Source organism: Harmonia axyridis, chromosome 3, assembly GCF_914767665.1.
Source record: "Harmonia axyridis chromosome 3, icHarAxyr1.1, whole genome shotgun sequence".
Taxonomy (NCBI): domain Eukaryota; kingdom Metazoa; phylum Arthropoda; class Insecta; order Coleoptera; family Coccinellidae; genus Harmonia; species Harmonia axyridis.
The window spans coordinates 51458647-51483017 of record NC_059503.1 but is presented as its reverse complement, the minus strand read 5'-3'; the positions used below and the strand labels follow the sequence as shown (position 1 = coordinate 51483017).

The window sequence follows — 24371 nt, the reverse complement described above, 5'->3', positions numbered from 1 at the left end:
CGTCCAAAGAAACTGCACTGCCGAATACCGCTGTTTGAAATGCAGCGAAAATCGTTCCACGCACCTTTGTGAAAAAGAAAAAACCACTCCGGCCAAATGTGCAAACTGTGGTGGAGCTCACCCCGCAAACTCAATCAAGTGCCCGAAAAAACCAATGAAGAAGCTACCGGAAAAAATTCACCAATGACGAACTGAGCAATTCCAAACCAAATCCATAAAAGAAATTCAAAAACAGCGTGAAGAAAAGAAAACCAGCCCCATCAAAGAAGAAAAGAAATCCAGGTGTATGGCCTGAAACAATCCAGTAGATGTTGGAATAGCAAAATTGATTCGTATCTATTGGAAATTGGTTTTGAAAGATCCAGTAATGATTATTGTTTATTTCATGAATAAAACAGATTCTAAAGTTTATTTACTTTTGTATGTAGATGACATAATTTTATCAGGACCAGACTTAGTTTTAATAAATAAAATAAGGGTCCAATTAATGACAGAATTCAAGATGATAGATAAAGGAGAGCTTAGATATTTTTTGGGATTGGAGATTAAATATGATAGAAACAAAGGGTATATTGAGAATATATCAGGAATATTATATTTCTAAACTTGTTAAAAAATTCAGAATGTAAGATTCTAAATGTTCACTCATTCCTATAGAACCAAAATTGCATATTGAGCCATGCAAAAATAAACAAGATGTCACGAGTAAGCCATATCGTGAATTGTTGGGCTGTATCATGTATCTAATGTTAGGTAGTCGACCGGATATCTGTTTTGCTTTGAATGTTTATAGTCGGTTACAAAGATAAAGCTTCTGATTATGCTTGGAATAATTTGAAAAGAATAGTTAGGTATCTTAAGGGTACATAAAAATTTGGTTTGGAATATATTCGTCAAAATGATAATTTTCAGTTAACCTGTTTCGTAGATTCAGATTGGGGAGGCGACCAGACTGATCGCAAATCTGTGTCTGGATTTGTTTTTAAACTTTCCAACAGTACTTTGATGTGGGCTACTCGAAAACAACATTGTGTATCTTTATCTAGTTCAGAGGCGAAACTTATTGCTCTTTGCAGTGCTGTCTCAGAAGGTTTATTTTTCATTAAAATTTTACAAGATTTTTCGATTGATGTAAAGCCTATGTTGGTCTATGAACAGTGCCCTATTACCGCCTAGGCCAACATAGGCCATGGCCTAGGGGCGGCACAATTTTAGGGGCGGCAAATTTTTCGGTGAATAAAAAAAAATTCTTTAACTCCTCTACGAAAATGTAGAAATAGCCATTTTCGAAAATTTCGCACATTTTTTCATTACCGATGTATAATTCTTTTGAATGGAAGATAGAAATATTGTTGCATTTTTCACACCCCTCGGTAATCTGAAAATCAAAGGAGCCGCCCTAAAACCGAACAGCAGTCGGCACTGTCGGCGGTTAAGCGCATCAAAGAGAACGTGGAAAACCTATCCTATCGTAAATTGTAATTGCTACTAATACAACACGGATTACTGTCAGGGAAATCAGAGGACTGGCATAATATTTAAAATATGAATGCGGCACGTTTGATGAGTTGCCCTAGTAGGTATTATTTTCAATGGATGCAAGTAACTATGATAGTTAAATTTTTTGCGTGAATTTCGGAATCGGCACTGGCAGCTCGTCAGTCCTATTTTTCCGTCCATGCAATACACTCAGAATCGAGAACTAACCACTATAGAGTTGTCGCCAGTCATTTTTAAACATTGCTAGTGCAATTTTTAGTATAAATAAATTTTGTGGGAACTTATCTTCAGATCTACTTGTTCATTCTTTTTTTCGCAATGTCAAGAAAACGTGAAAGTGGTTGTGAATATAGAAAACGAGCAAAGGAAAGATCAGAAAAAAATGAGGAACTGGTGAAGAAGATTCCCAAGATTGACACCTTTTTACAAAAAGGTGATAAAAAACAAAAAGTGGACTCGACAGAGCTGAGTGAAATTCAACAAGAATTCGATCAACCTTCAACAAGTGGTAACAACACATCAAACAAAGCTGAAAGCATTATGGAGATTCCGGAACAAGTGGAATCTTGTGAAAATCCGAAAAAAGCTTTTCCAGAAATTAGCGGCAGTTCAGATAACTTCAGTGATGATCCAGCTCTGTGGGATGAAATAACAGAGGAGTTGAGGCAGAATTTTATCAATCGTGGAATTAAACAAAATATTGATTTATTAGATTTTGAAGCTTCAAGAAGGAATTGCAATGATCGCGTTCGATATTGTTCGAAAGGATTATTTAAAACCCGATTGAAAAATGCCGAGACTCACACTCGCGATTTCTTGATTTACTCTGCCAGCACAGGACGTCTCTTCTGTCTGCCATGCCGTTTATTCAATGGAAAAGGTCCATTTGCATCTACCGGATTTAATGATTGGAAAAATCCTATTACTATTGAACAGCACGAGAATTCACAGAATCACAAAAATTGTGTCCTAATTTTACTCCAAAGGCAAAAAGCGGCTGGCCAGGTAGATGCACTTCATGTTAAAGAATACAAGCGGGAAGTACAGTACTGGAGAGAAGTTTTAAAGAGAGTTGTTGCAGCGATCAAGGCATTGGCATCAAGAGGACTTTCATTCAGGGGTTCGACGGAAGTATTTGGTAGTCTACATAATGGCAATTATATGATGCTATTAGAATTTCTAGCTGAATTTGACCCTTTTCTTGCTGATCACATTGAAAAGCACGGAAATCAAGGCAGAGGGAACGTCTCTTACTTGTCATCATCGATTTGTGAAGAAATTATCCAAATTATGGCTACAGAAGTTCTAAAATCAATTGATCAGGAAGTTACAGAAGCCAAATACTATTCAATAAGCCTAGACTCCACACCAGATATAACGCATACCGATCAACTGGCTTTTATTACTCGCTATAATAAAGAAGACGGAAAACCAGTGGAAAGATTTTTAGGTAAGATTGAGAAAAGTTGTATTTTTTTCTTAATGTTTTCTCATTTACCAATACTGAAATGATGTTACTTTCAAAAAAATGTTTTTAAGTGTAGCTATTTTATCAATTCCAGTTTATTAGTCAGAGCGATTAATGATCGAAACGTTTGAAATAACAAATTCATTACATATTATAATAATTTTGACATAAAAATGAAAATTTGAATTGATTTATGCAATGTAATTGTTCTTGTCCACGACTATTCTATAATATGCACATATGAATTATAGCAGTGAATAACTTATCAGCATCGTGATAGACTGACTGACAGTAAGATCAACCACCAAGCTATCAGCGCGGTAAAAAAAAAGGCTACTGATGGAATCGATGTCACGTGAAAATTTTGAACTTCATTTTGAGCTTGCAATTTTCAGTGCGAACGCAGAAAATGTTGTCATCGCTTTGGAAACTACTCTAATTTTTGAAAATGCAGATTAATTCGAATTTTACCAGGAAGTCGTGGATAAAATATAGTATTCTACTCACACATAATTACTGATATTTACTAGGGTGAATAATAGTTATCTTTATGAGCTCATTGAATAATTTGGTACTAACTTAGGTAATTTTACTCACAGGATTTATACCAAATCCGGGACACAAGGCTGAAGACCTTTATAATATGCAATTGTTGGAGCATTGTTGGAGGTCTGAATAAATATATTTTAAAGTAATTGAAAACTGTTTATGGTAGCAGAGCGTGGTTAATCAAGTATCGCAGTAAGTAAGGAAGTAAAGCAAGTAAAATGGCCAGAGAAAATACTACAGTTATACCGTTCGACAAAAATATCACTTATGAAGATTGGAGAAACAAATTCATGTTCCTGCTTCGTTTCAAGAAGTGCTTGCCTGTTGTCCAATATGAAATACGTCCAGAAGTAATAAAAGAGGCAGATTGGGAGGAACAAGAAAATAAGGTGATGTACTTTCTTTCGTTAGCATTAAATGCTGCCACGATGGCTGACTTAGAAACACCGAAACAAATTTTGGATAAATTTGACTCTATCTATCTAAAGAAAAGCGAATCAAAGCAATTACTAATAGAACGTCAGTTGAACTTGATGAAATTGAATGAAAATGCCTCCAAATCACAAACAGAAAAATTCTTTGAAGACTTCGATAAGAAAATCAATGAACTAAGATTAGCTGGTGGTGATATTTCTAGAAAAAAAAAATTGAGCTTTCTTATAATGGCATTACCAAAGGACTGCCGTCACTTGGTGGATGGCCTTGATTCTCTAGCTGAACAAAATTGTACAACTGAATACATAAGAGAGAAACTAATGAGTTGGAACGAATTATCTGGCATTCAAGAGACTGAGTCTACTACTGAAGATAAGGAATTGAAATCGCAAGCCTTCAACACGAAATTGACAAAAGGAAGAAACTGGCACAAGACGAATGAAAATCCAAAAACTTGCTGGAACTGTGGAAAGGTTGGACACATGAAGCAAAATTGCTATCAAAATGGACGTGGTCATGGTCAGAATAGTCGAGGAAGCTACAATGGTCAAGGATATCGAGGATTTTATCAAGCAGGGGGAAGAAACAACTACAATAAAGGTCGTGGTAATTATGGTAGAAGATTTGCTGGCAATTCGGAGGTTCAGAATATGCAGGAAGACGAAGGAAACTTGGAACTTTTTCATGTTGATGTAAATTCTTTTGATTTGGAGCAAGGTAAGAACACAAATGTCATGGAATGGTTAATTGATAGCGGATGTACTGATCATATTACGAAAACTGATGAATATTTTTATAGTTCTGTAGATCTTAAGACAAAAACTGAGGTTAAGCTAGGAAATTCAGATGTCATAAAAGCAACAAAGATAGGGAACATAATGTGTAGATTCAGATCTGGAGATAAAAACATAACTGTTGATATAAAAAAATGTTTATTATGTTCCTGAAATCGGAAGAAATTTACTAAGTGTTAGTTCCATTATGTCGACAAACAAGACAGTAATCTTTAACGGTAAATATGCGGAGATTTATAATGAAAAAAATGAGTTCCTTTTCCATTCGAAACAAAATAAGAAATTATTCTCTATAACGTGTGAAGTTTTAAAAGGTGCTGATGCTATTTCTGCAAATCATATTGCTAAGAATATGTCAACCAAGGAAAGATTCCATCGTATCTTGGGTCATGTTAACTTTAAAGATCTGAATATAATGTGTCGTGATAAGTATTTAGATGATTTGCCAGACCATTTAGATAATAATTTTATAAGCTGTAAAATTTGCCTAGAAAGTAAGATGTCAAACAAGGAATATGCTTCTGAACGTAGAAGAGCTAGATACTGCGGTGAAATCCCAGATAGCACAAACGTTCTAGGAATATTCCTACAAAGTGAAAAAGAGGTATGTTGTAGAATATTCCAAGAAATATTCATGGGATATTCTCAAAACATTTACGAATATTCATAGTATCATTCAAGAGAATATGCATAGAATGTTTCATGATAATGTTCTAGGAATATTCCTACAAAGTGCAGAAGAGGTATGTTGTAGAATATTCCAAGGAATATTCATGGGATATTCTTAAAACACTACGAATATTCATAGAATGATTCAGGAGGAATATACATAGAATGATTCAAGATAATTTTCCAATCGCATTCTCTGGCGTGGTGTTTTGTGTTTTGACAAAATGGTGAAACTTGATGATTGCGCGTTTTCGGAAACTTACTCGGGTTCACTGGATCCCTAATCTTTGTTTACTTTTAGAAGGTAAAATAATGGTTACGAGTGAACCAGAGTAAGTTTCCGAAAACGCGGAATCATCAAGTTTCTCGTTTCACCATTTGGTAAAAACGCAAATGCTAACACAACGCACAAAGCGTATGTTGTATGTTCTGTGGCACAAAGTTAACTTTGTGCGTTGTGTTAGGTTAGGTTAATGCAGAACGCAGATCTTCAACTCGGGTTCGTAAACTGTGAATGTGAAATATAAATATTGTTGCTGGTTCATATGCATATAAGGTAAGGTATGGTTATTATGTTATTTAATATATATTATCTATCACTCAATTAGTTTCTGAATACATAACCACAGAACACCTGTGTGTTCTGTGACATAACCTTCTTTTTTTTTCATTTTGGGTTAGTCATATATTTTCTCGCACTTATTCATTGCAATATTATTGTGACTTTATATGTTTACGTGTTTGATGAAGTTCGCAAATCGATTTCGAAGTTACATTTTACTTTGCATAACTTAGTAAGACAAGATCAGGTGATAAAAAATTCTATCACTACCTATTTGATTTTCTTGTAGAGTGATAGTTTTACTTGACATAACTAAGTAAGATCACCATCATGGCAAGAAAGTATTCAGCAAATTTTTATAAGAAAGTGAAAATCCAGACGGACATGAGCCTGAGTTATCCGAATATTCCACCCTCTGCTTCTTTTTCTTCGATAGTTGAGAATGAGATCAGGAATGAAGATGATGTTGAAATGCACATGCCGGAATTGCAAAACCCAGTGCATGAGTTGAATGAGATGGAAAATATTGAGTTAATTAAGGAAGGAAAAGGTGGACACATTTCTGAATATTCATTCCCAATATTAGATTCTCTTCAAACAAAAACTAGCCATATTGATAACAAGAAAGTTGATAAAGAGGAAGATATTAAGTCTAAGTTGAAATTGTGGTCAATTAAATATAATATAAGTCACGTTGCTCTAAGTGATTTATTGAAGATATTAAAAAGTTCAAAAGCCCAGTTAGATGAACTTCCGAATGATGCTCGTACTATTTTATCAACAAAGCGAACCATTGATGTAAGAAATATTGATCCAGGCTCTTATTGCCACGTTGGTATTACTGAGGCTGTGACTTATCTCTGTACGAAAAAATGTTATGATAAAATAGAATTGCTCATTAATATTGATGGGTTACCTCTCAGCAAAAGCTCTGGCAGTCAAATATACCCAATTCTTTGTTCTCTATATGATGATCCAAGAGAAGTTGCAGTTATTGGTGTATACCATGGTTATGAGAAACCTTCGAATGCTAATGATTTTCTGGGAGAATTTGTCCAAGATGCAGTGGAACTATCTAATAATGGCATTAAAGTGAATGGTGCTTGCATTCCCTTCAAAATTAAAGCGTTCATTGCTGATGCTCCAGCCAAATCGTTTATTTCCTATACCAAGGGTCACACAGGATTTTTTTCGTGCACCAAATGTGTGCAAAAAGGAGAATTCATTAGAAATCGTACATGTTTCCCCAAGATAAATTCTAAAAAAAGAACTGATAAAGATTTCAGACAAAAGAATCAGATACAACATCATACAGGAACTTCAGCCCTTGAAAATATACCTGATTTCAACATGGTAAGTGATATTCCCTTGGAGTATATGCATTTAATTTGTCTTGGTGTGATGAAAAAGCTCATTGTTAATATATGGATATATGGTAAACCTTCTTTCAAATTAGGATCATCAGCAGTTGGGGAAATATCCAGTATGCTGCTATCTTTTCAAAATCACACCCCCATAGAATTTGCTAGAAAACCTCGTTCGCTGGATGATGTTAAAAGATGGAAAGCTACAGAATTTCGTTTTTTTCTTTTATATTCTGGTCCAGTGGTTTTGGAAAAATTTCTACCTCAAGCGCAGTATCAAAATTTTATATGCCTGCACATCGCCATCAGAATATTATGTAATGAAACACATATTGCTGATAAGGAATATTTTGAACTGGCTGAATCTCTTCTGACATATTTTGTTCAAGATTTTGGGAATATTTATGGTCAAGAATTTATATCCCATAACATTCATGGACTGGTTCATATTGTTGATGATGTAAAAATGTTTGGTAAGCTGGATCACTACAGTGCATTCCCATTTGAAAATTTCATGCAAGTTTTAAAAAACATGGTCAGAAAACCTGATAAGCCGCTTTCCCAAATCATGAAGAGATTGTCTGAAAGGATGAAAGTTCCAAAAACAAAAAACATTGGAGTTTTAAAATATGAACGTCATCATAATGATGGTCCTACTCTAGAAGGATACTCTACACAATTTGAGTTGGTCAGATTTGACTATTTCACAATTAATATAAAGAGGTCAGGTGATACATTTTGCTTACTGCAAGATGGCAACATTATGAAAGTATACAATTTCATAGCAAAGAAGGAACAAATATATGTATATGGAAAAGTTTTTACAGAAACAAGTGATATTTTTTCTCGTCCAAATAGTTCATGTGACTCATCTGACATTGATGTTTATTTTGTGAGAAAGGAAAGCTCATTAGAAACCAGGCTTTTGGATAGTGTCTCAAAAAAAATGGTAGCTTTTCCACATAATGATGGATATATTGTATTCCCCTTTTTGCACGATTGCTGAAATATATCCAAAAATATTTTATTTCAGAATAATTAGAATTTTTAAGATGTAATTGCAATGAATTGATTTCTATTGATTTATTCAGAAAAAATTATATTACTAGATATTTCAAAATGATTTTGTGATACTTTCACCATTTTTTATAACTGTCGCTATTTTTTTTATCCAGGTTTTGAACCTAACTAATATTAATGAAACTTGGAGTGAGATGGTGCTCTTACTTAAGTGATATTAGACATCGAAATCAGTTTGGCTTTCGAATTAGAAACAAAAATGAATTGTATTTTAAACTGTATTTTTCATAAATTTCAGTCACAAGTTACAAAGTTTTTTATCAGGATATAATTTTGTTATCTAGTAGTTTTTGTTCACTTCATTATCATGAATGCTTGGAGAGTGGTCCATTTTCTAAAGGAGGATACAGTAGAAGCGGTACCAGTCTCCTGGTTGAGAGGCTCCAACCAATGTCACTGGCCTCCCTTCAATAGGCTGAAGCTCAAGACAGCGATCAATAAATGTATGCCACCTTCTTCAAACTGGGACGTACATGAAACACGAGTAATTGGGGAAATATATGGTAAGTGAAACAAAATCGCCAATCTACTTTTGAAGTAATTTAAAATGATTATACAGCAAAATAACATTACAGGAGATTTATCTGTTGCCCGAATGAAGGCTCTAGAAGCGGAGAGTACCTCTGATTTGAATTCTGATTCTGATCTATTAGGGTTGGGACATAGAAAAATCAGAATGAATAAAAAATATCAGGATTCTGAATCATCAGAACAAGACAAAGAGGATAGTCTATCACCAGAAGCATCTAAAATTATGATGCCTACCCTCAAAAGAAGAGAGGAAAAAACATCTGGTAAGATTTTTGTTTCTATTTTTTGTTTTATTTTGGGGACAAATCCCTGTTATCTGAAATTACCCGGTAAGTGAGAAAAGTAGTTCTGATTATTTTCAATTTTTTTTGCCATTAAATAATATAGCTGCACTCCTACACTGAGTCGCTCTACTTTCATATGTATATTACAGTTTCTATATCTGATTTTGGTATTTCTTCAGTGGCCCCTTCAGATGATGATTTAGGATTTGAGTCATACGTAGGCTCTGATAATGCAGGTGAAGCATCTAAAATTGTGATGTCTACCCTTAAAAGAAGGGATAAAGAAAGCGCTGGTGAGATTTTTATTTTTTTCTGATTCATTTTGAGGAAAAATTATCCCTGTTATCTGAAATAACTCTGTTAGTGAGAAAAGTAGTTCTAATTCTTTAAAATTTTTCTTGTAATTAAATAATATTGCTGCACTCCTGCATTGAGTCGCTGTACTTTCATCAAAGTATGCATGTTACAGTTTTCAATATCTGATTTTGGTATTTTTCAGTGTACCCTTATTCAGATGATGATTTAGGGATTGAGTCAAACGTCCCAGGATTTGATAATGCAGGTGAGAAAAAAAATTCAATTACTACCTCTATGAATAGCTTGTAGAAAATAGCTTTGTCGTCATGCTCGAAAAATCGCGCGTGTTTTAAAGACCTTAATGTCCACTTATACTTTAATGTACTGTTTTCAAAGTTCTTAATAAAACCAACTGTTTAGGAAATCCACTTAGAATTGTCCCAGGAAATCCAGACAGAAATGAGGCAGAATGTACAGCAACAGAGATCGAAGGGAGCTACTACAATAGACAGTATTACTTGAAAGGTGATTGCTTTATTCGTTATAGTGAGAAATTTAATTATTTTTTTGCTTTGCAGATGAGCAGTTTAAGCGGCAAGTACTGCGAAATCTGTCCATTTTAAATTTTAAACTGGATCAGTTGGCTGATGATATAGGTAGATTAGCGCTTAAAGAAAATACTGTAACAACAAACCTTCCTCCATCAGTATTTTCAAAATTCAATTTTCCATTAGCAACTGAGGAAGAACTGCACAATTTTGAGAGTCACTTGGCAGACAGAGAGAAGTACCAGCAAGTGGTGAGTATAGAGAATTCAACAATTACCGTCTTATTTGTTGGCTCAAGGCTCCCCTGCGGTAAAGATGTATATACCTATCTATTTAATTTTCAGCAATTGGAATTATCAAGAATTGGTGGTGGTACCACCAAAATTATGGTACGACGTTTAATGGAGAAGCTTATAAGCAGTCAACTTGGTGTTGAGTACAGTTGGATAGGATTTAAGAAAAAAAAGAACTTCTCAGTTTTACTCATATCCAAAGTACTCATAGGTGAGATTTTTATGGACTTCAAAAGAAATTAAATATGCAGGGCAGTAGAGATATGGTTTAAAATTTGATCAATCTTTAAGTACAGATATAAAGTATCTAAAAAATTGCAACAATGTTTTTTTGGTGCACTGTCTAAGCAGTATGTCTAATTCAGTGTTTTAAAAAATTAGGAAAGCCCTAACTGCAAACCAAAACAAGCCTTTCATCTTTTTCAAGACTGTCATAGAAGTAGAAAATAAAAAATATTATTTTTTGCAGATGCTGTATTGGCTGTGCATAAAAATTCAAATGCAGCGGAAGTGGAAGCATCAGCCAAACAATGGCTGGTTAAGTGTAAGGAGCGATGCACCAAAGAAAAATAATTTATATTATTATAAGAATATTATTTTTTTGGAAAAATGTTAGATTTTATTCTTTTATTTCATGTTGTTTTTGAAGAATCAGTATTATGTTTTTTTTTCAATGTATATTTTATTTTTTTATTTTATGTTATGGTTTTGAAAAATCAGTTTTATGTTTTTTTTTCAATATATATTTTACTTTTGTATTTATTATTATTTATTAATTAAACCAAAATTCTGGAGCACATTCAATGAACGTTCATAGAATGTGCTCTCAATTCAAATCTTAACCTTCATAGAATATTTCTAGAATGTATGAGAAATATTTCACGAATCTTCTGTAAATATACTTAGAATGTTCTCAAGAATATTCCTAGAATGTATGAAAAATATTTCACGAATCTTCCGTAAATGTACATGGAAAGTTCTCAAGAATATTCTGGGAACATTTATAGAATATGAAACTCAGTCCACTTTTAATGTCCATAGAATGTACCCAGAATATATTAAGTGTGTTTTGGTAATATTCTTGGAATATTTAAACATTCCAACCAGAGCTTCTATGAATATAATATGAATGTTCTTGTGCTATCTGGGATAGTGCATTCTGATGTGAAGTATTTGGATGTAGATGGGTTTAATGGAGAAAAGTATTTCGTTACTTTTATTGAAGATTACTCGAGAATTGCAAGAGCCTATCCAATTAAGAACAAGTCTGAAGTATACGATAAATTTGTTGAATATTTCAATATTCTTAAAAACTATGCTGAAGGTCCTTTATGTGAATTTAGATGCGATAACGGAAAAGAATTTTTGAATAAAGAGTTTTATAATTTGGCTAAAAATGAAGGTTTTCGAATTTTTCCTTGCATTGCATATAACCATCAGTTGAATGGAGTTGCAGAGAGATATAACAGGACAATAATGGACAGAGTAAGATGTCTCAGAAAAGAATCTAAATTAGACCGCAAATATTGGCCAAAATTTGTCTTGGCCGCATGTTTTGTAGGTAATAGGTTGAGAAATAGTTCTACTTTCGAATCGAAAACCCCTTTTGAAATCTTTTTCGGTAGAAAACCAAGTGCAAAAAATTTGAAAATTTATGGTAGTCGTGTCTATGTGAGAATTCCTGACGAAAAAAGAAAAACATCTGACGACAAAGCAGTTGAAGGAATTTTGATTGGGTATACTGATTTAGGTTACAGAGTCTTAATAAACGGTAAAATTGAATTAGCTAGAAATGTTCAAGTTGTAGAGCCCGGTACTGATTTTATTCAAATAAGTGATGATGAGGAAAATTATGATAATGAAATCGAAAAAGACAATAATGAAGGAAGTACAATTGATCGACCTGTCAGGAAAAGAAGACTTCCGAATAAATATGATGATTTTATTATTTCTGTAAATTTAGCAGATTTAGATGCTCCTAAATCTTTCGATGAGGTTATAAATTCTGTAGATTCACAAAATTGGAAGGATGCAATGATAAAAGAGTTTAGTGCATTAAATGATTCAAAAACGTGGGAATTAATACCTAAGCCGGTTGATAAGAAAATTCTTTCGGTAAAATGAGTTTATAAAAAAAAATCTGAAGACAATTTCAAAGCACGGCTTGTAGTTAGAGGCTACGAACAAAAAGACCAAATTGATGAAATTTATGCCCCTGTTGCAAAAATGTCTACCTTACGGTTACTTTTGAGCTTGTCTGTTAAAAGAGGATTTAATGTGCATCATATGGATGTAGAAACTGCATTTTTGAACAGTGATGTAAAATCTGAAGTTTATGTTAGTCAACCCGACGGTTTTATTAAAAATGAAAATATGGTCTATCATCTAAAAAAATCTTTATATGGTCTACGTGAGTCGCCAAGGAACTGGTACGACCATTTCAATAATTTTATTACGAAACTGGGATTTACTAGAAGTAATCATGACTTATGTTTGTACTGTAATGTGAAATCAGAAATCTATTGCATACTTTTTGTTGACGATTTACTTATCTGTGGTCCAGATAAAGAACTCATTGAGAGCATTAAAAGTGAATTCAAAATTCAATTTAAAATGAAAGATCTAGGAAATGTTAAAAGGTATTTAGGCATCGAAATTGACTTTAATAAATCTACAAGAGAAATGAAACTTTCTCAAGAAGAATACATTGAAACTTTAGCTGAAAAATTCGGAATTGTACACTCAAGAATTAAGCATACACCTATGGAAACAGGATTAAAATTGTTTGAAGGAAAAATTAACGAAAGTTTAAATTATAGAAATTTGATAGGCGCATTATCTTATATTGCTCAAGCAACCAGACCTGATATAATGTACGCAATAAACTATCTAAGTAGATTTCAAAATTGTTGTAGTGATACGCATTACAAACATGCTATACGCATTCTAATATACTTATACCATTCCAAGCATTTGAGTTTGCACTTTACTGGTGATTCTGATATTATGATTTGTGGTTATTCAGATTCTGACTGGGCAGGTGATCCAACTGATTCAAAGTCAACAACTGGATCAATAAAATTAAAGTTTTTGGAAATCCAATATTTTGGAAGACTGTAAAGCAAAAGTCAGTTTCACGTTCATCTACCCAAGCAGAATATATTGCCTTAGCTTATACAATAGAAGAAATTTTATTCATTAAAAATATTTTAGTTGATCTTGGTTTGTCAAAGGATTTGTTGAATGAAATTAAGATTTATGTTGATAATATTAGTTGTATTATGTTAGCCAAAAATGGTAATTTTTCAAAACGGTCCAAACATATAAATGTAGCTTTACATTTTGTACATGATACTGTTAATAATAAGCTAATTGATGTTGTTAAAATTGATGGAAATGTAAATTTGGCAGATACATTTACAAAATCCCTTTGCCGTGATAAATTTGAAAATTATCGCTATAAAATGAATGTTTATTAATTTTGTTAATTAAGAATGTAAAATTGTGGGTGTTAAAGTAATCTGTAATAGGATACAATTTTCCACTCACTCATAGAGGGCGCTAGACACTATAAAGAATACTGTATTATGGAATGTTCTAGAAATATAAAAGTGTATAAAAAACCGCGTCACTTGAGTAGTTGTTGTTGTTGTTGAATATAATGGGTGAAGAACACGTTTTATGTTGGAGCATTGTTGGAGGTCTGAATAAATATATTTTAAAGTAATTGAAAACTGTTTACGTATATTTACGATAGAGGACAAATATATATTGGTTGATATTGTACAAAAGTATTTCCATATAATCGAGAATAAGAAGACTGACAATCAAACAGTAAATTCCAAAAACTACTGTTGGGAGACACAAATTACTACAGAGTATAATTCAGGAGCTTCCTGTCCACGATCTACTGCTGTTCTAAAAAATTGCTGGAAGTATTTGAAAGCAGAAGGCAGAAAAGTTGCAACTGATGAGAGAGATTAATTTCCGCTAATGTCACACAGAGGCAATGTGCGTATTGCAAAAAATGTGCCAAATTTATATGCTCTAAATGCAGCTTGGGACTCCATCCTAATTGTTGTATCGTGTATTTGAATTGTTTGTATTTCCCGGGGTTTTCTTAGGCGCATATGTTGTTAGTGCGCAAGTTATGTGTGGTCTGGGAGATTTCCGTCTTGATCAATTCAATTCTCGTATGAAGATAGAACGCATATGTTCAGTGATATACATTTTCATATTTCTTTCAATAAAGAATTTAAGCAGTTCCACCGCAATTTATTACTACGTACACAACACTAATGTTCTCAATCATACCATACTCCATCCAAATGAAATTTCCAATATGAAGGAACTAAATATGATAGAAATTAGTCATGATCTCATGTTTTATTTGCCTATACGTATGTACTTTTTATATACTTAGTTTCTTAATATTTTCGGTTTGGGTTTCATATAGAAAAACTGAAAAACAAACTTGCTCCAATGATAGGTGCTGTAAGGAGATGCGCCAACTTCCTAAATGATCGTGCCAGAAGGGTGATATATGAAAGTTTTATAGCGTCACAACTTAGATACATGATAGTTTGTTGGGGAAACGCACCAAAATACCTAATGGAGCAGATCCAACGGTATCAAAACAGAGCAGTCAAGGCAGTGTACGCATTAGATTATTTTACATCGACAGACAGCCTATACACTAATACATCAATATTTAACATTGAAAAAATGAAAGCTTATGAACAAGTCAAACTAATATATAACATCAAAAAAAATTACCTAAAAACACAAACTAAATTGCAACAATCCAAAGAAGATGTGCCGTAATCTAAGAGAATACCTAGAACTTAATTAACCTCAATGTTTGTAATTGTTTGTTTTTTTTGTTTTTTTTCGATAGAAGAGATTTGTTAATTTAGATTTGTTATATGAGTTGAAGCCTTGGTACCAGTACACCTGTACTGATTTAAGGTCAGAAAAATAAAGTTTATTATTATTATTTATTATTAAACTGCGATGCCTATGATATAAAATATCATATGTTAAAAATGAGAGTGTTAGCCAATATATTTTTCTTCTTCATCAATTTTGTTCCATTTTTTAAATCTGTTACACAATGTTTTCAACAAAATTATGTATTTTACAAAAAAAAAATTCTCAGGCATTAATGGGTTAATGAATTAATCGACAATATTTTCATCATAAAAAAATGTGTTGTTTATTGTATTTCAGCTGGCCTGATGATGGCAATATAGCCGAAATCGATCAAAATAGACTTTTGAAATAAAGTTTAGTGTGTTTTTTCATTCCTTATTAATTCTATTCTATCCAAAATATAATTGGTATTATAAAATCAGCGAGAAATTCATTCAGATTATTGACAAATAGAACGAAAAACTTTAGAGATAATATAAAAAACCATCCCGAAGTTAGATAGAAAAATCTTATAGCAATGTGTAAAACTCGATGGGTTGAGAATCATGATGGTTTAACAAGATTCGAAGAAATTTTCAAGGCTATCTTCCAAACTCTTGAAGAACTAAGCATAGATATAAGACGGGAAAGAATTAATAAATAAGGATTCTGAAACTTCATCAAGAGCGACTTCCTTTTTAAGGTCTCCAGGTTCTAGTGAATTTGTAGTGAGTCTTTGTTACTTGGTCTTGTAGCTTGCATTCACACTTTTTAAATTTTTTTTTTTAATAATACTCATAATAATAATCTTTAATTATTGACCTTAAATCAGTACAGGTATAAGTTTCATATATTGACCAAGGAAATCGTGACAAGTTTGGAAAATGAGTGTTATGTAGACTCGAAAACTTTGCAGACGAATTCATGCATTCTTACATAATATTTTGATATTTATTAGACAACGTTATTATAATCTTACTTCTAGCAAATAGTGTACAATTCCTAACAGCATACATTAAACCTCACAACCTCCTAGCCAATCAACAGCGCCATGTCTTCGACTGTGATCGTGTGAAGTCGTTTGTCAATCGACGAGGGAGAATTTCTGGCGGGATTTATACAAAAACCATTTAGAAACAGACAGTTAACGATTGTTAGCAGTGTGTTTCTGTACTACTTCAGAATTATTGCACCTATTGTTTAGAGCGAATTGACTTGTGTCCAGAAGAAAGTTATTCCATATTATTACTGTTTTCTATACCACCAATCTAGGAAAAGCTTCAACGTGAATATTTAAAAAAAGCAGTTTTCACTGCTAAGTTGAATATACCTTTATTTGAATTCTAAATTGTTCAATTATGGAGTCAGTTAGGTAAGCTTCCTTATTTAAATGTTTTTTAGCATTAATGCACGTATTTTTTGCAGTGCGAATCCACTAATTTGCGAAGTATGTCAAAAGGAGTTTACCAATGTATGGAACAAAAAGAGGCACCTTCTTAAAATTCATAATGACGAATCGGCAAAAACGAATAGGAAGCAGCATATAATGTGTTCTGTTTGCCCAGGGGAAAACAGAGAGAAGTTTTCATGCTATAATGATTTGGACAAACATTTAGCAACGAGCCATGACGTAAATATTAAAGAAAGTATGTTAAGTTTTCAGAGCAATGAAGAGTTTAAAGCATGGCGAGGAAAGGAGAATAGAGAAGTTGATTATGTCTGTGTCAGGACTTTGAAAACTAAGAATGGGGAAACAATAGTAAACTACAACTGTAACCGAAGTGATTATAGAGGTAAGACCTGATTGAATGGATTATTATAAGAAAATAACTGTTTATTTTTAAGGATACGAATGTGTAGGTCAGAAACGCCATATGAAGTCCGGAGGCAGTATTCACATTCAAGGAGTATGTCCTTCAAGAATGTTAGTTAAAACTGCAACAAATGGTAACTATATTAACACTATGGATACAGTATATGTTGCCTTTATCTACTAGGTTACGTTGGGGTCTCTTAAATGTCAAATTTCTTAAAGTTTAGTGGATTATCAGCCACTGAAACAACCAGCATACGAATCCAGTGACTGATTCACTGAACATATCCAATACATATAAATAGTAGTATCTAAATTAATATTCTACATATTATTGTTTATTAGGAATTGTCACAGTCACATTTGTGGAGACACATGTGGGTCATAATGATGAGCTAAGAACAAAACGACTCACTGAGTATCAACAAAACCTTATTGTTGAGAAGTTAACTGCCGGTGTATCAACTGAAAGAATTATTCAAGATGCTAGGATCATACGAGATGACAAATTAGATAGACTAAATCTAATAACGAGGGGAGATCTAGCATATTTAATGAGAAAATTTAACCTTGACAAAAGAAGGGATGCTGACGATATGGTAGCAACTGCCTTGAAAGTAGAAGAGTGGAATGGACGAGGAGAAAATTATGCGTTTTTATTCAAAAGAATTGGTGAGGTAATCTATATAATGAATTAACAAAATGCTGAATGTTTTATATCATTTTAGGTGAATGTTGTCCTGGATTGAGGGATGAAGATTTTGCTTTGGCCTACATGAACGGAGTTATGGAAAAAAAGTTGAGAGATTTTAAAAGAATCATTTGTGTCGACGGTACACATGGAACCAACAGGAATAACTGGGATCTAACAATTGTTTTAGTTAAAGATGAGAAAAACATGGGTTTTCCTGTTGCCTTTCTGCTCTCAAATAGATTGGACCAAACTATACAAGAGCATTTTTTTACTGCACTCAAATCAAGACTAGGTGAATCCATTCAAGCAGAGTTCTTTATGAGTGATGACGATACAAAATATTATAATGCATGGACCAAAGTGATGAAGACGGACAAAGAACCTAGAAGACTTCTTTGTACATGGCACGTTATTAAAAATTGGAATATTCAAGGGAGATCCAAAATCAAGAATTTACAAATCAAACAGGACATGAAGAAAAAAATGAGAGCAATTCTAAAAGAAACAGATCCCTCAATATTTTTACAATTGAAAGAAACCTATTTCAAACATTTGGAGGAGGAAGGGGAAAATGATTTTCTCAAGTATCTGCAGAGGTAAGTAACTAACTACTCTAAATGTTTATTGAGAATGAATCTAAAGAGTATTACTTTCTTCTAGCTTTTATTTCAAGAATGAAGAAAGAATAAAAATGTGGGCCCACTGTCATAGGATTAATGCAGGAATAAATACCAATATGGCTATCGAAAGCTTAAATAAAGTACTTAAATATAATAAAATGAGAACACAACGTAATATTAGGTATGTTATATTTTTATTTGTATAAATGGAATTGATTTACTATAATGTTAACAGGGTTGAGAAATTATTGGATCTATTAGATGAGCTGGTTGAAGAAAAGATGTGGACCAAAATAATAAATGTTGAGAGACCTAACGCTAATAATTATCAACACAAGGTAACTGTGGAATCACACAAAAAGGCAGAGAAAATGGAAGGTAAGGTAAAGCCACAAGAATTGGGAACATTCAAGGTAACATCTTGTTCAATCAATGATAAATTTTATATTGTAAGTATTAAAGAACTTTGTGATGATGATTGTAGAGCAGGATATTGCCATATATGTAAAATATGTATACATAGATACGAGTGTCAGTGTCCTGAAAATGCGGTGAAACAAGTACTATGTAAACATATACATGCTGTATCTTTGTTTGAGGCGAGAAGCGATTCTGTTGTAGATTCCTCACATTCAGATGATGACAATCAATTACAAGTGAACGAGCCTTCTGGAACCGAATTGCGATACCAGGAAGATCTAAATCACTTTATTCAGGAGAGCAGAGAAAATAATAAGTCCATTACTTCTGAAGAAAGACGAGAGGTATCATATACATACATATGTGATGTTCTGTATATCAACTCTGGTTACTTTAGGGTTCCGTAACTGCTAAAAAGTTTGTGCATAATCAATTACTGAAACAACCAACATTACCAGTCCAGTAGCTCTGGTTGATTTACGGACCATAATCATATATGTCTTTTGTTTCTGTTAGATGTTGACAGTATATGCTTTGCAGTTTGCAATAATGGAACATACCAATTTTATCAGAAGTTTAGATGATGACACACTTTATAAATTCTTGGCAGAGATATCAAAACTTAGAACTAATATGGGACTAGATGGTAGTGAGCATGTTTCAAAAAAAAGGAAAATGGAGAAACAATCCTATTTTCCAAACAAAAAATAACAGCTTCTTATTTTATATTGTAATATACATAACTATTTGCTAAATTTTTCTCAGTTGTTTGCTGATATATAATCAAAGGTGATGGTGTTGTTTGCTTATTTTTGAAGTAGTTAATTCTATGATTATTATTCAATACTTTGAACAGAATTAAATTTTTGCAGGATGCTTTGTACTTGAGGGTGTGGTATAATGTAATTATATTTAGCTAATATTTTTATAATAGTTACTCATTTGTAAATAGGTAAATTTTATATGTTGAATTGTATTCATAGGTGTGGCATAATGTAATATATGTATAGTTATAGTTCTAAATAATTTCATTTTCTAAGAATCATTCTAGTGAAGGCTTGATAACATTCCGAAAATTAACTCACTGAAATTTTCACTTTTGAAACTTGATCAATATTTTTTGTTAGAGATTACTATACAAATATTATATTTTGGTTCAGGTGTAGGGGAGCTGGGAGCCTGTAATTATCTAAAAAAAATTGCAACTCCTATAGGGTTTATCTTCGGATAGATCTTCAAATGGACAACTGTTGGAATAATTAATGTAGTTACTTTGTACATATAGTTTAATTTTTGTTAATGTTCAATTGTATTTAATGGTGTGGTAATGTGATATATGTATAGTTATAGTTCTAAATAATTTCAGACACAAATAAACATTCTAGTGAAGGCTTGATAACATTCCGAAAATTAACTCTCTGAACTTTTCACTTTTGAAACAAGATCAATTTTTTTTTACAGATTCGCGTACTGTACCTATACAAATATTATATTTTGGTTCAGGTGTAGGGGAGCTGGGAGCCTGAAATTATCTAATAAATATTGCCACTATTATAAGGTATATCTTCAAAATGAATAACTGTAGGAATTATTAATGTAGTTACTTTGTACATAGTTACATTTTTATATGTTCAATTGTATTGAGTTACTAACTCTTGAATGTATAATAAAGTATTTATATGATGAATAAAACCTATAATTTACTCTTTGTATTTTTTCCTAGTATATTTTGCAAGCAAAGATATATTCCTATCTCCTTACTCCTAATCAATTAACGATGAAATCGCTAGTTTCTATACTTTGTAATTTACCAAAATCCAATGAAATTTCATTTCTGTTAAATAAATCAACTTATTATATCTCGTTAAAATAATTACATATTTTTTATGTTCACCTCCAATGATACACTCATAACATTATAGCTTTAAATGTCTTAGTTTAATCATTTGCGTTCTTCTTACTATCTATACTTATCCGAAGTACTCCCATATCTTACATTCATAATACTGGTGATGTAAATCTCCATTTTGTTATCAATTCGTAATTACTGGTTTCATTTTGAAGAATAATGATATTTATTAATTTCAATATCTATTAGTTCTAGTTCATCCTTTACCTTAGAAAGCGTCTGGCATGAAAGTAATTTGAATAGTAAAAATATCAATATTTTTATTCGTTCAGTTAAATATAGTTAAGTACAAAATTTCATTTACATCAAAGATTATAGATTAGTCTATTATTATTCGATTCGCATTCTTACAATAATATCGTCTCAAATTCAAACAAACGAAATTTGAATTCGCGCCAAATAGACCACGCCTCAAGTATTCTTATTGGCTAGGAGGATGTGAGATGTAATGTATCCTATTCCTAACGCAGAAGCTATTTTTCCAAACAAATTTTTTTTACTTATGTTTTAGATTGTGGCCAAGGAAATTGCGATTTATAACAGCCTGAACCATATTCTCAAGGCACTATGAAGAAAGAGTATAAAATACTTACTATTATTTTGATCTTTCTGAAAAACTCGTGAATTTTCATTTTTATTACCAAATGCACATGCGGCATCTGTGACATGCAACACCAGCTGATCAACCCTAAGTATTTCCCCATTTTTTTTCTGAATTCCAGTTCAAGTTGGACTTAATAATCTACACAAGTTTCTTCATACTGCCTCCTAAAATAGAAACAAAATTATGAGCTCGATTTCTTGTATTGAGTTGTGTACTTTTTTTTTTTTTTTTTTTTGAAGAGATAATTTATTTTGAAGATAAGATGAATAATTAACATTGAATGTTCTTTAATTTTCAGGTATGATTTATAATTCATAAAATTGTGTTAGAATGTGCTCCGACCTACACAATTAGGAAGGCCTTGAATTGGAAGAAGATTGAATTGCTCTTTAGACCCCATACATTACAGGATCTTTGTTGAAAACCTATTCTTTCAAAAGCGTGAGGATCTGTGATGCATAATTTCCCAACAAAACATAGATTGTTATTGTTACAGAATCAGAACAAAAATAAAATTAATAATGTGAATAAGCCTTATCATTACCTTTTCCTCATGATATGATAATAAATTTAGCTTTAAAAATCGCTTTCTCAATCACTCGATTAGAGTGATTAATCCTAATAACAAAGAGCAACAATAAACTGAACATCACTAAACCAGTAACCCACCACTAAAATACATCTACCCACCACCCATCACAGCAGACTTAATAGATAAAAAAACGTTTTTTTAGATAAAAAGGCAGCTGCTTATAAAAAAAGCGGCTGTGAAACCACCAAGAATTTTAGGTTAGGAGCTATTTATCTACGGTTAGGAGTGTTAGGACTAGGGATGTGCAAAACTATTTTGTATAGAATAATATTTCTCTGAAATTCGAAACAGTACATTCTTTGAAAAAAATGTGTGAAAAGTGACCTTTTCTCTAGTAAAACCGTTAATTTCCGAAATGAAATAATTTTCTCGAAGAAAAGACAGTGTAGTAGATTTTCGAAAGGAGAAGAGGATTATCGCACCCCGTATCTAAGTCACTGGATAATTTTGGCAGGAGACACTTACCTAATTCTAAACATTACATTATCTAGACTTCAATATCTAAAAATTGAAACAATGAATGTAATAATACTAGAGTTATAAGTAAAAAACAATTTTTTTTTCAAACTTTAAAACCATGTACCCCGAAAAGGAAGCTTGTTAGGATATTTATGTTTATAAAAACTTTTTGTCGTGAAAAAAGTTGTTCTATCTGACACTAATGTTATTGAACTAAACTCTGAACCACTCTGTATAGTCGTTGATACACCTACCTAACGAACTTTTTGCATTTCATGTTCGATAAGATAATATCTTCGAATGTAGGTATTCAGAATTGATGGTTATGTTGCAGCAGATTATTCAATTAGATATTTGAAAAAAAAGAGGGATGTCTGTAAATTCTCCAGTTTATTAAAAGGTTTCTCCTGTCTTTCTTCTAAAAATTGTGAATAATTCGAAAACTATGCAGTCAGTGTTGTCTGGCATTTATCACTATGATATTGAGGTTTTCTCGAGATGGGAACTCTTCTAGTTCATCCTTCTCTGATTGAAGTCAGTCAGCATCTATTCCAAAATTCGATCTGTAAAGAACTATAATCAAATTCAAGCGAATAACTTGGTTATCATTGGTAAATACCAACAATAACCAACTGTATTCATACGCTTTTGGTCATTGGTGGTTAAGATGTCTAAAAACATGGTGAATGCACTCGTCAAATTTTGAATGCAATGACCATAGAGAAAGGAGTCTATGGCTGGAAAGCACTTTATATATGGTTCCTATACTCTCTATACGTTACTCAAACATACCGTTCCAAAATCGCGGTATTAAAATACCGTCCCATCCCTAATGCCTAAGATGCATAGAATACCTGGTGTGTCTACTTATACCTGTAAAACTTTCAGACAAAACGGGAGATTTTTAGGATTTATACCTACTTGATTTCGAGGGAACGCGGGCTTTTCAGATGGCGCATACATCGTTTTCATTTGATATTTCTCTCAATTCTCGACTCTTGTGAACCAAGAGCGTAGATCTTTTTTTTCTTGGAGAGGGATAATGGAAAAATAAATTTTTGACGACAACTTTTATTCATATCTGTAATGTTAGAAAAAGAAGCTTGATAATGAAGTTTGAACCAAATTACTCGAAATAATTATTGTTGTTACTATTTCGGTTGTTCTTACCTTGTTCTCAAATAAGAGTTACGAAGGAAAATGAGAAATTACTTGGAAAATTTTGAGAAAAAAAAGTTTCATGAATATGAGCCCACAAAGGCTTTGCTTTCAATATACAGGTTGTTTCTAGTGTGTCGTACAGTTTATCAAATACTTATTAATCTTCGCTACATATTAGGTAAATAAATACCAAAACTTATAATTAATGCATTCATTAGAACTTACTAGCTGGATCTTAAAAATATTTTGGATTTTCCTGAGGATTACTAGAGATTTTTCTCGAAATCGATAGCAGATACGACAAAACTATAACAAACCAAAAAGTGTAGTACTGGACCAGATTTTTTTTTCTACATTTTTCTAAACTAACAGCCATTCACCAAAATATAGATTTGGAGGAAGGAAGCAGGCATCCTTCCAGAAAATATATCACCCTGTAGATTTGCATTCAAAATTAGCATATCACATAGTGAAAACTTTAAACTGAAATATCTATGGCCAATTCATATTAAATATCTTGTGAAGGGAAGGTTATACGAGAAAATAACTTGAACTTCAACACATGTATCACAAAACAAAATGTTTGGGGACTCATGTTATAGGACTTTTTTCTTAAAATGATCCGGAAATCTGTCATTTTCATTTGTATCCCCAATTTAGGAGCACCGTGTAATTACCCCCAGTATCCCCCTATTTCTACGCTCTTGTCGTGAACTTTGAGTATAGAACAATAATATTTTATATTCTATGGTCTGTCATTATATTCCATTCATTTGAGTAAAACTTTCGATATGAACTGAATTGTAACTTATTG

General features: G+C 32.5%; 3 protein-coding genes and 2 long non-coding RNA genes across 10 annotated transcripts; 3 read left to right on the top strand and 2 right to left on the bottom strand.

Moving 5' to 3' along the window:
* Window positions 1-1818: 1818 nt before the first annotated feature.
* LOC123675457 lies at window positions 1819-3647 on the top strand. Its single transcript, XM_045610817.1, has 2 exons — window positions 1819-2950; window positions 3568-3647. Exons 1-2 carry the CDS (start codon window positions 1819-1821, stop codon window positions 3645-3647), a joined length of 1212 nt encoding a protein of 403 aa, XP_045466773.1.
* A 1654-nt stretch (window positions 3648-5301) lies between these two features.
* LOC123676872 lies at window positions 5302-10971 on the top strand. Of its 5 annotated transcripts, XM_045613132.1 has the most exons (9): window positions 5314-5971; window positions 8706-8924; window positions 8997-9215; window positions 9386-9529; window positions 9736-9798; window positions 9954-10058; window positions 10112-10332; window positions 10426-10585; window positions 10844-10971. In XM_045613132.1, exons 2-9 carry the CDS (start codon window positions 8729-8731, stop codon window positions 10945-10947), a joined length of 1212 nt encoding a protein of 403 aa, XP_045469088.1. In that variant the 5' UTR covers window positions 5314-5971; window positions 8706-8728; the 3' UTR covers window positions 10948-10971. The 5 variants fall into 5 exon arrangements, with proteins under 5 accessions (XP_045469086.1, XP_045469088.1, XP_045469085.1 ...); XM_045613131.1 differs by lacking the exon at window positions 5314-5971 and having other exon boundaries at window positions 6010-8924; XM_045613133.1 differs by lacking the exon at window positions 5314-5971 and having other exon boundaries at window positions 6012-8924; window positions 9416-9529.
* A 5318-nt stretch (window positions 10972-16289) lies between these two features.
* Window positions 16290-20535, top strand: LOC123676870. 2 transcript variants are annotated; one of them, XM_045613126.1, is made up of 8 exons: window positions 16290-16657; window positions 16711-17078; window positions 17131-17232; window positions 17444-17770; window positions 17827-18388; window positions 18453-18593; window positions 18648-19176; window positions 19230-19366. In XM_045613126.1, the coding sequence occupies exons 1-8, from the start codon at window positions 16644-16646 to the stop codon at window positions 19296-19298; spliced, it is 2112 nt and encodes a 703-aa protein (XP_045469082.1). In that variant the 5' UTR covers window positions 16290-16643; the 3' UTR covers window positions 19299-19366. The 2 variants fall into 2 exon arrangements, with proteins under 2 accessions (XP_045469082.1, XP_045469081.1); XM_045613125.1 differs by lacking the exon at window positions 19230-19366 and adding an exon at window positions 19373-20535 and having other exon boundaries at window positions 16291-16657.
* A 717-nt stretch (window positions 20536-21252) lies between these two features.
* On the bottom strand, window positions 21253-22133 carry LOC123676877. Its single transcript, XR_006747016.1, has 2 exons — window positions 21890-22133; window positions 21253-21509 (listed from the first exon to the last, which is right to left on the bottom strand). It is a non-coding gene; the product is annotated as an uncharacterized LOC123676877 (long non-coding RNA).
* Window positions 22134-22769: 636 nt separating this feature from the next.
* On the bottom strand, window positions 22770-23109 carry LOC123676869. The gene is made up of 2 exons (XR_006747015.1): window positions 23041-23109; window positions 22770-22959 (listed from the first exon to the last, which is right to left on the bottom strand). It is a non-coding gene; the product is annotated as an uncharacterized LOC123676869 (long non-coding RNA).
* Window positions 23110-24371: the final 1262 nt, after the last annotated feature.

Coding starts and splice junctions, on each gene's coding strand:
- LOC123675457 (XM_045610817.1), top strand. CDS start 1,819: ATGTCAAGAAAACGTGAAAGTGGTTGTGAATATAGAAAACGAGCAAAG. Junction 2,951..3,567: donor ACCAGTGGAAAGATTTTTAG/GTAAGATTGAGA, acceptor TTTTACTCACAG/GATTTATACCAAATCCGGGA.
- LOC123676872 (XM_045613130.1), top strand. CDS start 6,308: ATGGCAAGAAAGTATTCAGCAAATTTTTATAAGAAAGTGAAAATCCAG.
- LOC123676870 (XM_045613125.1), top strand. Junction 18,389..18,452: donor TTTCTCAAGTATCTGCAGAG/GTAAGTAACTAA, acceptor ACTTTCTTCTAG/CTTTTATTTCAAGAATGAAG. Junction 19,177..19,372: donor CTTCTGAAGAAAGACGAGAG/GTATCATATACA, acceptor TATGCTTTGCAG/TTTGCAATAATGGAACATAC.